This window comes from Rhopalosiphum maidis, chromosome 2 (assembly GCF_003676215.2).
Source record: "Rhopalosiphum maidis isolate BTI-1 chromosome 2, ASM367621v3, whole genome shotgun sequence".
Lineage (NCBI taxonomy): Eukaryota > Metazoa > Arthropoda > Insecta > Hemiptera > Aphididae > Rhopalosiphum > Rhopalosiphum maidis.
In genome coordinates, this window is record NC_040878.1 from 52,728,367 (window position 1) to 52,742,580 (window position 14,214).

At 28.0% G+C, this 14,214-nt stretch overlaps 3 protein-coding genes and 1 non-coding gene across 4 annotated transcripts; 1 reads left to right on the forward strand and 3 right to left on the reverse strand.

The window, feature by feature from the left end:
* Positions 1-1,259: 1,259 nt before the first annotated feature.
* Positions 1,260-2,820, reverse strand: LOC113553086 (protein yellow-like). The gene has a single exon (XM_026956231.1). It carries the CDS (start codon positions 2,602-2,604, stop codon positions 1,468-1,470), a length of 1,137 nt encoding a protein of 378 aa, XP_026812032.1. The 5' UTR covers positions 2,605-2,820; the 3' UTR covers positions 1,260-1,467.
* LOC113553084 (neurofilament heavy polypeptide) lies at positions 2,789-7,046 on the reverse strand. Its single transcript, XM_026956230.1, has 5 exons — positions 6,907-7,046; positions 4,571-5,430; positions 3,996-4,123; positions 3,748-3,924; positions 2,789-2,938 (listed from the first exon to the last, which is right to left on the reverse strand). Exons 1-5 carry the CDS (start codon positions 6,929-6,931, stop codon positions 2,854-2,856), a joined length of 1,275 nt encoding a protein of 424 aa, XP_026812031.1. The 5' UTR covers positions 6,932-7,046; the 3' UTR covers positions 2,789-2,853.
* Positions 7,047-7,328: 282 nt separating this feature from the next.
* On the forward strand, positions 7,329-11,944 carry LOC113554063. Its single transcript, XM_026957739.1, has 8 exons — positions 7,329-7,639; positions 8,120-8,183; positions 8,605-8,773; positions 9,029-9,151; positions 10,284-10,339; positions 10,483-10,561; positions 10,659-10,787; positions 11,604-11,944. The coding sequence occupies exons 1-8, from the start codon at positions 7,537-7,539 to the stop codon at positions 11,817-11,819; spliced, it is 939 nt and encodes a 312-aa protein (XP_026813540.1). The 5' UTR covers positions 7,329-7,536; the 3' UTR covers positions 11,820-11,944.
* Positions 10,038-10,108, reverse strand: Trnag-gcc. The gene has a single exon. It is a non-coding gene; the product is annotated as a tRNA-Gly (tRNA).
* Positions 11,945-14,214: the final 2,270 nt, after the last annotated feature.

Sequence of the window (14,214 nt, forward strand, 5' to 3'; positions counted from 1 at the left end):
TACTAGATTCAAGTATGTAATGACTAATGAATAATACATGATTTTTCATTTATAAAAATCTGTCCTTCATTATTTTAAATATTGATTAATTTAATTCGTTCAATAATTTGTTCGTAAGTTCATGACTTTGTATTATATTTTGATTTAAAGAATTTATTTAGAAAATAAATTAAAAAATAATACAATATTGAATATTTAAATATGTATTCATATGATTCCCAAAACTTGTATTCTTTTCCGAGAATAAAAATCTTAAATTACAAATAATTTAAGTAACATTCTGTTCTAATTTTAATAATGAAATAATTTTTATATGGAGAGTAACTCTTCAAATAGCATCAAAAATATATTTTACTTGCAGGTTTAACACAAAATTAATTTACTTTAGATTTATTCTCAATAATAGAGGCGTATTATATAATCTGTCAAGAGACATAAGATAATTATTGTTAATCGATCGCAGTGGCGGATCTAAGGATTTTTTTAGGGTGGTCAAACATTCTTATATAAATTTGTAAACACAAATTTTAGGCTTTACATACATTATATAACTGTCAAGGATGGATCTGCCCCTTTCTAATCCACCACTGACCGATCGTACTTCATTTATATTATTTATACCGAACTGTTAGATGAAATAGTATTAATATTATACAATAGCAGACAGCAGTATCTTGAATGCATAAACCTCAAATGGAAATATCGTAATTCAAGGGGTTTTATATAGGCAATTCTGTTTCATATTCATAAATAATTTAATAAATATTGTTTCAATCTAGTGCACATAAACGCCAAGTGCTCAGATAGCATACTATAGTAGTATAATCCTAAGTTTAAACTTTACTATTATATCTTAAACAGTGCCAGTCACCTAACCTAACAATTTTTTTTTTAATCTCTAAAATAAGTAAAATAGTAAAATTTCATTAAATATACATAAATGGAAGACAGGGAAGTTTAATTCGATTTTAGGATAGACAGGATAGTTAAGATTGAAAGACTAAATGAATCACTCATTAAAGAATTATTAATTACACAATTTTAAATACTAATGATGAAAAAAATGTATAGTATTGCATCAGTAAATAAGTTACAATTAACTTGTTTATTAAGTTTTCTAAGAAAGCTAAATTTATCTATTTAAATTTAATCTATTTAAAAAAAAAACCAAATCATACATAGGATCTAGTGAATCAAATGATCGAACAAAAATCATAATTTAATTTTCAAAATGATAGATCATGACAACGTTATAACACTTTGTCGTAGAGTCTTGATTTTTTTACCACTTCGGCATTCGAAACTGATTAACTCATTACGACATACACAACCCACTCGGCAACGCGAAAAACGATCACCGTGCGAAACGAAACTTACAAAAACAAAACAACGGAGAATGCAGGACAAAAACAAGAGTCGGAAGTACGAATCTAAATGATGGACACGTCGACGATCGTGCACGGACATCTACTGTAAGACGATCTCGTTACAGTCGTCGGCCGCACCGCCGTTCAGCGGTCGCAACAGCGTCCTGGGACCCGTGCAGTCGACGTTGCCGGCCGTGTACTCGTCGTAGTTGGACTCGACCGTCCACACGGCGTTCCGCCAGCCGGCCACCACGGCGGTCGGCGTCAGGTATAGGTAACTGCGGTGGACGAGCACGAAGCTGCGCACTTCCAGCGGCCGGTTCACGTCCCACGCCCACACGTCGGTGCCACCGCCGGCCGTCCGGAAGTAGACGTTGGTGCCCCGGTCCGAGCCCAGCACGAGCATGCCCACCGGCTTGACGCCCACCTCGGACACGGCGCCGTGAACCACGCTCTCCTGCGACCACGCGTCCAGCGCGAACATGTAGCCGCTGTGCCGGTACGTGAAGTACACGTAAGCGCGGCCGGCCACGGTGACGGGCGCCAAGTACAGAACGGCGCGCCGGTGGCTGTCCACCGGTATGGTCTCGGGCAGCTGTATCGTGTGCAGCTTGCGCGCGTCCGCGTCGTACACGATGATCTTGTGCCGGGCCACGTCCGACACGTAAACGTGCAGCCGACCGCACGACGTGCGCGCCGCCACCACGTGCTCGAGCACGCTGTCCGGCCACGTGACAGCCGACAGGTCGGTGGCGACCACCGCGTCCGTGGTCAGGTTGACGGCGATTAGCTGCGCCGGGCCCAGGCGCAACGGCTTCCACAGCACGTTGGTGGTGCCCGTGTCCAGCGCCCACAGCACGCCCGTCTCGATGTACACGTCGACCACGTTGACTATGCACGTGCGACCGCCGTCGCACGACCCGTAATTCCCGTAATCGGGATACGGCCGGATGTCCGGCTCGAAATCGAACACGTCCAGCCGGAAAACGCCCAGCGACCACGGCACGCCGGACTTCGTGAACCTGGGCATGGCCACGTAGGCGCGCTTGTCGTCCATTTGGAACCCGTGCACGAGGATCTTGCGCGGTTCGTACCGGCCGTACAATATGTCGCTGCTCTCCTCGGCCACCGACGGCCACTCGAGGTTGGAGCCGGACAACAAAAACGTTCCGTACTTCGCCGCCGCGAGCCACGAAACCCGGACAAGCAACATCAAGATCGTAGTTCCTCCCGTCATAACCACCACGATTTAAGCTGTCTAACTTGGCGTATACTTTTATATTAAACCACAGAATTCGTGATAAGGACCGACAACATTGAATAATATTATATATTATTAGCAAGTTGCTATGGAACCAAAAAACTTTTTAATATTAAAACATGTAATCTACTAACATTGAAATGCAAAAAAAGAATACAGATTTGGATTTTTTAAGTTTTTTTTTTATTTTATTAAAATAAAAGTAAATATGAAACAATCAGGCGTTTATATGATACCAATTTTGTTCGCAACATCCAATGCATCATAATCCCGTGCTAATCGTACATACGCCTTCTTTTTACCGTCGGGCCTGAAAAATAAATAATAGTTGATGGTAAATACACAAATTAACTAAGGACAGTAATTTCTCAATAGCATCTTTAACTCCATAATATTCTCAAGCTATATATTTATAAAAACTATCAGAACAAATGTTCGATCATTTATTACAATTTACAAGTAATATCTGATATTCTCAAATTCATCATTTAATTAAAACAATAATTTACATAAAAAGTATTTAAATATCAAATTAAATTATTGAATTCAAAATGTATTATCAGACAAATATTTGTCAATCATATGATTTTTAATATCTGAGAGATTCTCATTAAGTCATCATATAACAACTTATACTAAATTATTTGATAAACAAAATACCTTGAATATTATACACAGTTAATTCATTAATATAATAGTAATAAGGTAATTACTAATTACCAATAATATATTTTCGATCAAAAACTATCAGAACAATTTTTTCAAACATTTATTACAAATAATATCCGATATTCTCAAAGTCATCATTTAAGTTAATTACTTATGATCATTTTTTATTGTATACAGTACCTAATTAATATTTTTACATCAGACGGACATAAATGTCAATCACATTATTTTGAATATCTGAGAGATTCTCAATAAGTCATCATATGAATTAGTATTTAATATATTGCTTAAGTAATAAAAGTATATTTAGAAATTATCAGTTCATAATTGTATCAATCATAAGATAATTTTAATTTTTCTGAGAGATTCTCATTAAATCATCATACAACTTCTAAATATATAATAAATAAATAATACAAAAATTAAATCCCTGTATATTTTCTAAATTACCTGATCAAAGTGTTGACTTTGGCCACATTGATATCGTACATCTTCTTAACTGCAGCTTTTACATGGTGCTTATTGGCACGTAAATGTACAATAAAGACTAAGGTGTTGTTGTCTTCAATTTTTTTCATTGCAGATTCAGTTGTCAAGGGGAATTTGATTATATTGAAAGCATCCATCCTAATTGAATCATATGTATTAGATTACATTAAGCAATAAAAGATAAATAGTTAACTAATTTATGTAGCTACCTATTTCTCTTGGGAACAGATTTCCTTGGGTATTTTGGGTTCCTTGGAGGTTGGAAAGTCTTGGGACGACGGAAATGGACAGAATACCTGATCTTGCGAATTCTAGTACCATGGGGTCCTTTCAAAGTCTAAAAAATCAAAAGAATTTTATTGATGACCATATTAATGTAAGAAGATATCATTGCACCATTTGTAATCTCCCTCTGATTCACATACCACAACATGACAAATAAATGATCAAAAGAACCAATCTTCTACTGTTAGCTTAAATATTTAAGTTAATTGCATATCTGTTTATACATTATCATGTTTAAAATATTTTTATGCAATATATATGAAATTAAATTGTAATACTTTATAAGTAAACTTTTACTTAAAAACTGAACTAAGCACAGATAATTTTTTGTAACTTTAAGGTTAATAAATAAAATGTTTTTTAAGCTAACAAAAGATTTGTTTTTCTGAACTTCAATTTGGTTTGTGGTGCACAGATTATAGAGAAAACAAATCGTATACAAACATCCTCCAATATTTTCTCATTATAATATTAGTTATGATGTTAAATTTAAATTTACCCTAATTTTAGACTTCAGTGCTTTCTTAACAGCATCACGTTTTGATCCAACCTTGACTCCTTTAACACCCTTGGCACTATCAGCTTTCTTTTCTTTCCTAAGTTTAGCAGCGGCAGCGGCAGCAGCTCCTTTAATTAATTTCTTAGCTGCGGCTGATTTACCTTTAAGTGGTTTCTTGGTTTTATCAGCAGCTTTGGTTTCTTTCTTATCTCCTGTTTTAGATTTAGCTGCTGACTTGGGCTTATCCTTTTTGGCTACAGTTTTTTTAGGTGCTTTAGGAGCAGCTGGGTCAACTGCTGCTTTCTTAGCGGCTGGGGCAGATTTTGGTGCATCAGCGGCCTTCTTCTTGGTTGCTTCTTTTTTGGCCTTTTCTGGCTCCTTCTTTGATTTGCTATCAGTAGCTTTGCTAGCTGTAGATTTCTTAGGAGCAGGTCCAGGTTTTTCAGTTTCAGTGGATGGTCGTTTGGTACCTTTGTCTGCACTCTTACCCTGTTTAGATTGATCAGCTTTCTTGGAAGATTCAGCCTTGGATTTGGATTCATCTTTCTTCTTATCAGCGGGTTTTTTCTCAGCAGCTGCTGGTGCAGATTTTTTGTCTGCGGCTTTCTTTTCAGCTGGTGCTTTCTTTTCAGGAGCTGGTTTCTTTTCAGGGGCAGATTTCTTTTCGGGAGCTGGTTTTTTATCAGCCGCAGGTTTCTTGTCTGCAGATTTCTTTTCAGCAGGTTTTTTGGTATCAAGTAAAGGAGCAGGTGCTGGTTGCTTCTTTTCTGGTTTTTTTTCAGATGAAGCAGCAGCAGGCTTCTTTTCACTACCTGATGGTTTCTTATCTCCACCACCACTGCCTGAAGCAGCGGGTTTGGCTGAAATAAATAACAAAATCAGAGAAAATCAGATAAATAGTTGGCATCATAAAAGAATATTATTAATACATTTATATAAGATTAGGTAGTATAAATTAATTAACTATGAAATAAAACATATTTAAGCATATTAGACATTGAAATTAAATAGTTATAACTACCAAATTTCTTCTAAAACATTTTTTTTATTACATAATTTCAAACATCGATTAAGTATTAATTATACACAGTTTAGTCAGATTCTGTTTTTTCAATACAAAATAGTTCTATATTATCAAAACAATTTACTCGTAAGTCATAACTAATATATGTAATAAATCAAACTATAAATAAGATTAATGTTATATTAACAATATAACTCAATAGGTTTAGTTTAAAAATAAAATTGTTCATAGTGTAATTACAATAAATTTAAAAAATATATATATATAAGTATCTATAATTAATAAACTTTTAAATTGTTAAAAGTTAAATTGAAAATTATAATAACAAAATTAACTTAGATTTGATTTTTAGAATAACTATAATAGCTCCTAGGTCCTCAAAACACGCAATAGGTAGTATGTTTTATTTTTTATTTGATTATAACTGTTGCACAATAAAGTTGATTTCTCTACTCCAACATAAGTCTTAAACTTCCTGATATATTTTTATTTTTTAAGCAAAATTTTCAAATTCCGATTTAATCTAAATGAAGTTGGTACTATTTGATGGTATATCGCACAAGTAATTCCTTAAAAGATCAATATAGAAATGATTCAAATTGATACTCAAATTACTTATTTTTAAATCTTTAATTTTACAATAGTTCAACTAGTATCTTATCTTAAATGTATATTCTTTTTCAGGCTCAAGCATGGTTATATTAGAAAATTATATGTATAACATAACTATTTAAGAAACAGAACATTACTAAGTAGGTAGATAGATAAATATAATTCAAATCTATTTGTATATTTTTGTTATTTCAATGTTAATGTAGTCATCATAAATAAATTTAATACAATTAAAATGCACTATGTAAAAAATAATTTTTATTTCTGTAATCAGAAAATAATTAAACCTCTCTGATTTATAATTATACCTGAAGTTCATAATAAATAGTAGAAATCAAACAAAAATAATTTAATACCTAGAAATGTAAGTAGCACATGAGACAATAGAAAATTGAGTATTTGTATAAGAAAATTGAAATTAGTTAATACATTAATCGGTGCCACAAATGCATCGACCAACTTTAAATTATGACGAAAATGTGTATAGTACATCAATGAGATTTGGGATTTCTATAAGTATACGATGAACATTCTGAATGAATTTATTTAATATTATACAATGCAATTAACCGAGAATGGAATTTAGTGACAGGCCATGTGCTTATAGTGACGGCACAAAATGGATCATCAAATGTTCATACGAAATATTTAGTGCAGCTTTAATACAACAGTAATAATAAAAAAATATGTATATAATTACCTTTTTTTTCACCTTTAGGTGGCATTTTACCGGATTATAAAATATAAAAAGATGTTACTGTAACTAAATGAAGTAACGCGAACAGAACTTTTCAGTGAAAGAATCAAGGAAAGAAAAAATAATAGTGGATTTGTTTATAACCTCAATTGACGGTGATTGGTGACGCGCAGATACTCCAAGGAGAAAACAAACTCAACTTCTATAACACGAAAATAAAAGTAATTTTACAAAAATAAAATATGTATAATGGATTTAATTAATTTAATTATGTTTTTTAGTTGCATTTTTCTCATTAAATAATATTTTTAATTATAATTGTAAATTCTAATTATTTTTATAAATGCTTTGACGATTATCTTATCGTTTAACTTGTTATCAATATGTTTATCAAATTTCGAAGTGATAAGGTATTTTAATGATTTTAAAACAACCAAATTGGTTTTTGAATTGTTTGAGAAAGTTGTTTTCAATCTAATTGTTTTCATGCTTAGTTGAGCGCTAATGAGCAATAACAATTACAATTAGTTTGTTTTCGTCGAATCATCGGTGAAGATGTCTTAACATTGCTTATTTTATTTGAGTTTTTCAGCGTTTGGTTATTGATTAAATTTTAATAAAAATCTGAATATAATGTCTTTGTTAAGAACAAATTTTTGCGTTCTTCATTTATTGTTCTTGTGGGTATCCACTTTAGCAAATGAAAAAGGAACTTCATTTCAATTACAGCAACATAGTGAGTAGTTTAATGAGTCTAATTTTATTTTTGAATATGAAAATTAACACTATTATATGCCTTTGTATGCACAAATTGTAAAGTTAAATTTAGTAATAATATTAATCAGTTAAATACTAAAATATATGGTAAAATATTATAGGTACATATCAATTAAGGTCTGTGTAAAATAAGAATTATCATTGACATTATATATATTAAATTTATATATAATATTTTAACTGTTTAGGTAAATAAAAATAAATATTTTCAATGAAAACATAAAATACCTAATTAAATTACATATTGTTCTGAATGAAGAATAATTATATATTATCATTGGTAATATATAAGTAATGAATCGTGTATCTATACAGTAAAATTAGATTAAAATAAAATAATAACAACCTATATAAATATCACAGAATTTTAAATTTATAATTTATGTTATGCTTTGTACATTGAATACTAAATATTGATGATAAAACATTTTATTTTCAGATGTACCAATGTCAATTGATGTTATTGATTTAAAACCTACTGATAACTCCGATAAACACAACAAGTTAGTTGTTGTTGATTAATTAAATTATTTGTATAAATATAGGTATATCAAAAACAATGACATAACTGGAAGGTGAAAGCCTAAATAACTGTTAAATTGTGTCTTTAATTAATAAAAATGAATATGTTTTTTTCCAAATAATATTATTGATTTAATTTGTTTACTAGTATATTTAAAATGTATATATTTTTATAACATAGAATAAATTAACTATTGCTTATTAAATTCTTGTAACAAGAGCAAAAGATATTTTTTATTTTTTAGTTGAATAAATTTAAATTTATAAGTGTGAAAATTTAGTGTTTAAACTTTTGAAGAGTATTAAAATCTATTTTCTTATATTTAAAAGTTAGCAATTTATTATAAATCATTTTTTTTAAATTTTCTATGTAGTTTGATAAATATAATATTTAAATTATAGATGGCTTGGTAGGTATTTACCTGACCGTTCAAATGGAGAAAACTATGGTAGTATTTCAAGAATTATTACAGAAAACGAAGATTTTGCTGTGTATAGTGCCCCGAAACAAAAGAAAAACTTGGTGACAATGGGATCTATGGATATAAATTCTACGTGTGACGATGGAAAGGTTTTACTATAATTAATTTTGTTATATTTGTGTATATCAAATTATAAATTGATTGAAACTTAAAAAACATATAAGTTTAAACATAAAAAAAAAAATACAAAATTAGTATTGAAGAATATTGTATATTACAATAGCAATTAAGTTATTGATTTAGGTATCGTAATATTGATAATTAACTATTATTATTTTTTCATTTAAATTGTGTATTCTGCAGTTTTATGCAATACACATTATTATTTATGTTTATCATTTTAGACGAATTTGACAAGAGATTGGGATGGATCATTTTACAATTATACATGCATGCTGAAAGATTTTTTACCAGTATCTGATATTCAACCATTATTGGATAGAGATCTCGTTCCTAAATATTATGTGGTAATTATTATTTAAATTAATCTGTATCTTTTTTTTTTCATTATATTTCAACATTATTTTTCAAATTTATAAATTATACCCTAAGACTGCCTAATGGTAGTTATGGGCACTTTTGCTCATAACTAATTAATATTTTAATAATGATAACTATAACCTTGATAGTTTTAATAGATGTCTATTATGTGATATATTTACTTCATGAATTTGACACTAAGATGTATAATATGCAGATTGTAGATTTAATATTATGTTAAAATTATATTAAACATTTTAAATTATTTTAAATACTTATTTATCCAAGATTAAGAATCATTTAGTATGTAAACCTTAACATAAATGTATTCAAAATATGATAAAAATCTAAAATACTATAAATTAAGGTTATTTACACACTTGGTTTTGATAAACAAAGTAAAATTTTTTGAAGTTTTTTAAATCGAAAAGTTAAAAATTGGAATTATCATTATGGTTAATATTATATATTTTATCTTTTTTTCCCACATAGCATTTTCTTGTAGATTTTGAAATGTTTAATACATTTGTATATTAAAAATAATCAGTATCATTTAAGCTCTATTGTTAATATTACTATAGAAGGTTTTCAATACACTGTTATCATTATTTTAAATTTAATACATCTATCTATATACTTAATGGTTATATTCACTTACATCGGCTATAAAGCAAAGTAGTTATGTACTTGACAGTTTTATTTTTTATTACAAATTTTGAGAAAATTAGGAAGTTAGTCGTTCGTATAACAATCTGGTGATATGTATTTATTTTTTCGCTTTCAATTTATTTATAAAAAAAATTATTTTAAATTGTAAAATATTTTTATGTGAAAAAAAAAATATCAATTAAAAATTACGCGCAAAAAGATTTCTGCATCAGCCGGGAATCGAACCCGGGCCGCCCGCGTGGCAGGCGAGCATTCTACCACTGAACCACTGATGCTTGTTGTTTGTGATTGTGAAATATTATATATTTATAATAAACCAAGTGCATTTATAATGTATTGTTTATACCATAATTTAATAAATAAATAATAAATTAACAGTTGATCTCTAATTGTTTTACTCCGATATTCAATATTTACTGTTTAAAATTAAATCAATATTTTTTTTTATAGGCTAATCACGTATGCATGAAAGAATCAATATCTTACAATCATGATATTCCCTCATTGTAAGTATTTATTTGCAAATTTAATTTTTAACTATTTCTAAGTGTAATTATAATCAATATTTTTTTAGGTTCAAGACCTAATGCTATGTTAAACATTAAAAATTTTAATTTTTAATATAATATGTGTTTTTAATTTTTGATAGTGGTTCACATCGTCCTGCTTGGGCCAAATACGGCGAATATAAATTTTTACCAAAACAGAGATGGTTACACAATTTAGAGGTGTGTATCACATTAATAGCTAATAGCTGTCTAGTTACTATTAAGTTATTCTAAATATTACTTTACATAACATATGATATTTTTATATTTTTTTCAGCATGGATCAGTTGTAATGTTGTATCATCCATGCACTCATCCAGTTTTAGTTCAACGTATGCGAATAGTTTTAAAGTCTTGTCTTTTCAGACATATTATTACTCCATATAATTTAGTGCCTGAAGATCGGGTGCGTATAATAATATTATAATTATTATGGGTTGGACGTTGGACTGTTATTTTCAGGGCTCAGATTTTACAGTACTAAAAATACATGAAATATGTGCTATAATATGACCTAAAAACATGAAAAAAAGTAAAAATGTATTCTGTTCATAGTTCATAATAAAAAAAACTTATATTTATTAACTAAAGATTATTTATGAACTAATATATACATTTATAATTAATTAAAACTATGTTTGTTTCAATTTTTTAATTACTTTAATCAGTCATGACGACTATTCAGAATTATCTGGAAATTAAAATAAAATAAAATAAATTATTATTTATTAATTAAATAATATTATATTAAATTATTTTACCTGAGTTATACTGTATGATTAAATGTTTTGCCAAATTTATACATTTAAAAATACAAAATAAAACATTATATTATGCAAATTTTCAAAAACTAGCACCAAAACTTTAAAAATAGTACTAAAAACCTAAAATACTTTAAATATGCAAAAAATAGCATTATAAATTTCATATTTGGAGTCCCTGGTGCATAAAACAAATTTATAGCTCACACTGCTATTTTTATCTGTATCCTATAATAATTAGCAAATGCTATAAAATCCAATTCCTTCCTAGTTATTTGATAAGTAATTTTCCAAGTTACAGCTTAAGTTTTTGTCATTTTAGATGTAAACAAAAACTATAAAATTTTATATATAATAGTAATCAATAACAAAGGGTTGATTTGTTATCAGTCTTCCACTAAAAATTAAAGAATGTGATTATATAAGATTAAAATTAAATTAATATTTTATTTTATTTTTAGCCAATTGTGCTTGTCACTTGGGGTAATAGACTGTACATGAATGACGTGGATACAAAACTAGCAATTGATTATATAAAAAAATATGCAAATCATGCTAAGGAAACTACAGCCAGGGATGGACAGTATGATCATTTATTGATTGAAGCAGCAGAATTAATTTCACCTGATGATATAAGTATTTGCCCAACCCCACACAAGCGCAAAAATAGAATTTAATATATGTTACATTAACTTTAATATAATATAACATCTTAAATGGATAACCTATTCATATTTTTCAAACTATTATTTTAGAGACACAAGTATATTGTTTAATATGTTTTGTATTTTAATTATTTAAAAATGAATTTTATATTAAATGTTAATTTGTATTTAACTAGTTAATCTTAAGATTAAGGACCAAATAATTTTAACAAAACAATTTAGTTATTAATTTTTTTAATTTTATAATATATTTAATTATTTGAAATGATATACATTTTTTATTGACTTACCATTTTTTTTTTTTTTTATATCATATTATATTCTAGGTTTCTGTTGACAAATTTAAAAATAAACTAACATTACATTTTCTGTTCTTTTAATATTTAATGATCTATGTTAGAATCTTTAGAATAAAATTTCAAGTTTTAACAAGTAACTTGAAATTTTGAAAAATAAAATTCTATATTTTAATAATATGCTAAATATTATTTTTATGTAAATTCTTATATTGTATATTTGTTTTAAATGAAATAAATATATTAAATAGAACCTTCTTTTTCTGGATTAAATTCAAATAAATCTATCATAAAAAATTAATCAACAGAGTTAACAAAATTAACAAAGTTGATAATACTTAAGAATGTAATTTTAGCACAAAATATTTAATACAAAATAATTTATTTATCAAATATACTATGGATAATCAGAAGATAATATCAATAGATAAATTCTTTGCCTTATGATTATGAATCTTGTAATGTGTGTGTAAAAAACATTCATAATTATCAAATATTTATTAATAGCTTAATTAGAGCTAAAACATTTTTAAAATCATATCAATAAAATACCTTGGTATTACTCTTGATAAAAGATTAAAATGATTGAATTACATTTAACTAAAACAAAAACAACTTAACTCATACCACCGTCTACTTCAACCTATACTAAAATCTAACACATGACTATATGAGTCTTAATAATAAATTATTTTTATAAAAATTCACCCTAGTCCCTAATTTAAACCTTATAGTCAATAAATCGCCATAAGATGTGATCCGCGGTGTACAAAAAAATGTTACCTTTTATAAGAACTTAAATAACGAATAGAAAACACATTTGCTGAAAATCAATACAAAATAATTCATTTAATCAACCATACTAACCCCTTTATAAATATATCCTCTTTAACATTACCACCAAATATTCTTCACAATATATAGAGGATACTAGGCAGTAGGCACCAGCAAGCTCTTTTGTAGAATAAAATATATACCTACATATTATGTACAAAAAAATCTAAATTTAAAATGTTGAGGTTCTGTTGTTGGTATTGGTATTGTCAATGGTATTATTCTTAATTGTCTGCAGTCTATATTACTTATTATTTATTTATGTATATAAATTAAAAAAAAAAATTAAAATCAATCCACGTATAAAAAATCCTTTTAGAAACATTATATAAAATTGTCTAGAACTTTATTCATTTTTAAATTACAATTTACAAAAAAAAAAATTGATTTTGTCACATATTGGTTTTGCGTAGAAACTTCTATTTTCCCTATTATTAAAAAAGTAAAGTACTGATAAATTTTTACTTTTGTTCTCCAAACACAAACTTGATTTACCGTAGGTAGGTATGAGTATAGTAATTTATATTGCAGTTTTAACCAAAAAATATATCGAGGTTGAAGATTAAATTGTTTTTAACTGCTCAAAATGCAATGAGTGATGATAGACACAAAAATAAAAAAAAATACATAAAATTCTACAAAAAATGTATATACATTCATCGTTTATCACTCCATTCAAAATCTAAAATATTCAATAAAATATTTATTATTATGTATTAATGTTATTTTCATCGTCTTCCGGAGAAAAAATAATATAAATACCTATTCTAAAAACAGACATTAATTAAAAATGTCTTGTAACGACACGTTGTGGTAGATGATACCTATCGGTATATTATATAGGTATAATATTTTAATATTTTCACAAGACTATAATTTTGGTAATAATTTTTTTTATAGGGCTAACTAGACTAGTTATAGGCAATTTATATTCATCGGCTCCAGTGGCGTTGTCCTATGACCCTCTTGATATAATAATATGGGAATAAATAATAACCATCATGTTTATACATTAGTAAGCATAATATATAAAAATAAAAAAAAATAAATAAATAAATCTTATAAATTATTCAAACTAAATTAATAATTACATGCGTAATGGTATATAAAATATAAATTTGCAATAATTGTAACAATATTTTATTCAGATAACGAATAAAAATCAATGATTTCAATAGTTAATTTAAACAATGAATGCTTTATTGTTTATGTACGAATCATGGATACCTATACAATTAAAAACGTAATAACTAATAATGTTCGTAATAATCTTATAC

Excerpts from the sequence above, each read along its gene's own strand:
- LOC113553086 (XM_026956231.1), bottom strand. The coding sequence starts at position 2,604 with ATGACGGGAGGAACTACGATCTTGATGTTGCTTGTCCGGGTTTCGTGG.
- LOC113553084 (XM_026956230.1), bottom strand. The coding sequence starts at position 6,931 with ATGCCACCTAAAGGTGAAAAAAAAG. Across the intron at positions 4,124-4,570 it reads CACTGAAGTCTAAAATTAGG|ACTTTGAAAGGACCCCATGG; the intron begins GTAAATTTAAAT and ends TTGATTTTTTAG. Across the intron at positions 3,925-3,995 it reads TCTGTTCCCAAGAGAAATAG|GATGGATGCTTTCAATATAA; the intron begins GTAGCTACATAA and ends TGATTCAATTAG.
- LOC113554063 (XM_026957739.1), top strand. The coding sequence starts at position 7,537 with ATGTCTTTGTTAAGAACAAATTTTTGCGTTCTTCATTTATTGTTCTTG. Across the intron at positions 10,340-10,482 it reads AATCATGATATTCCCTCATT|TGGTTCACATCGTCCTGCTT; the intron begins GTAAGTATTTAT and ends AATTTTTGATAG. Across the intron at positions 10,562-10,658 it reads GATGGTTACACAATTTAGAG|CATGGATCAGTTGTAATGTT; the intron begins GTGTGTATCACA and ends TATTTTTTTCAG.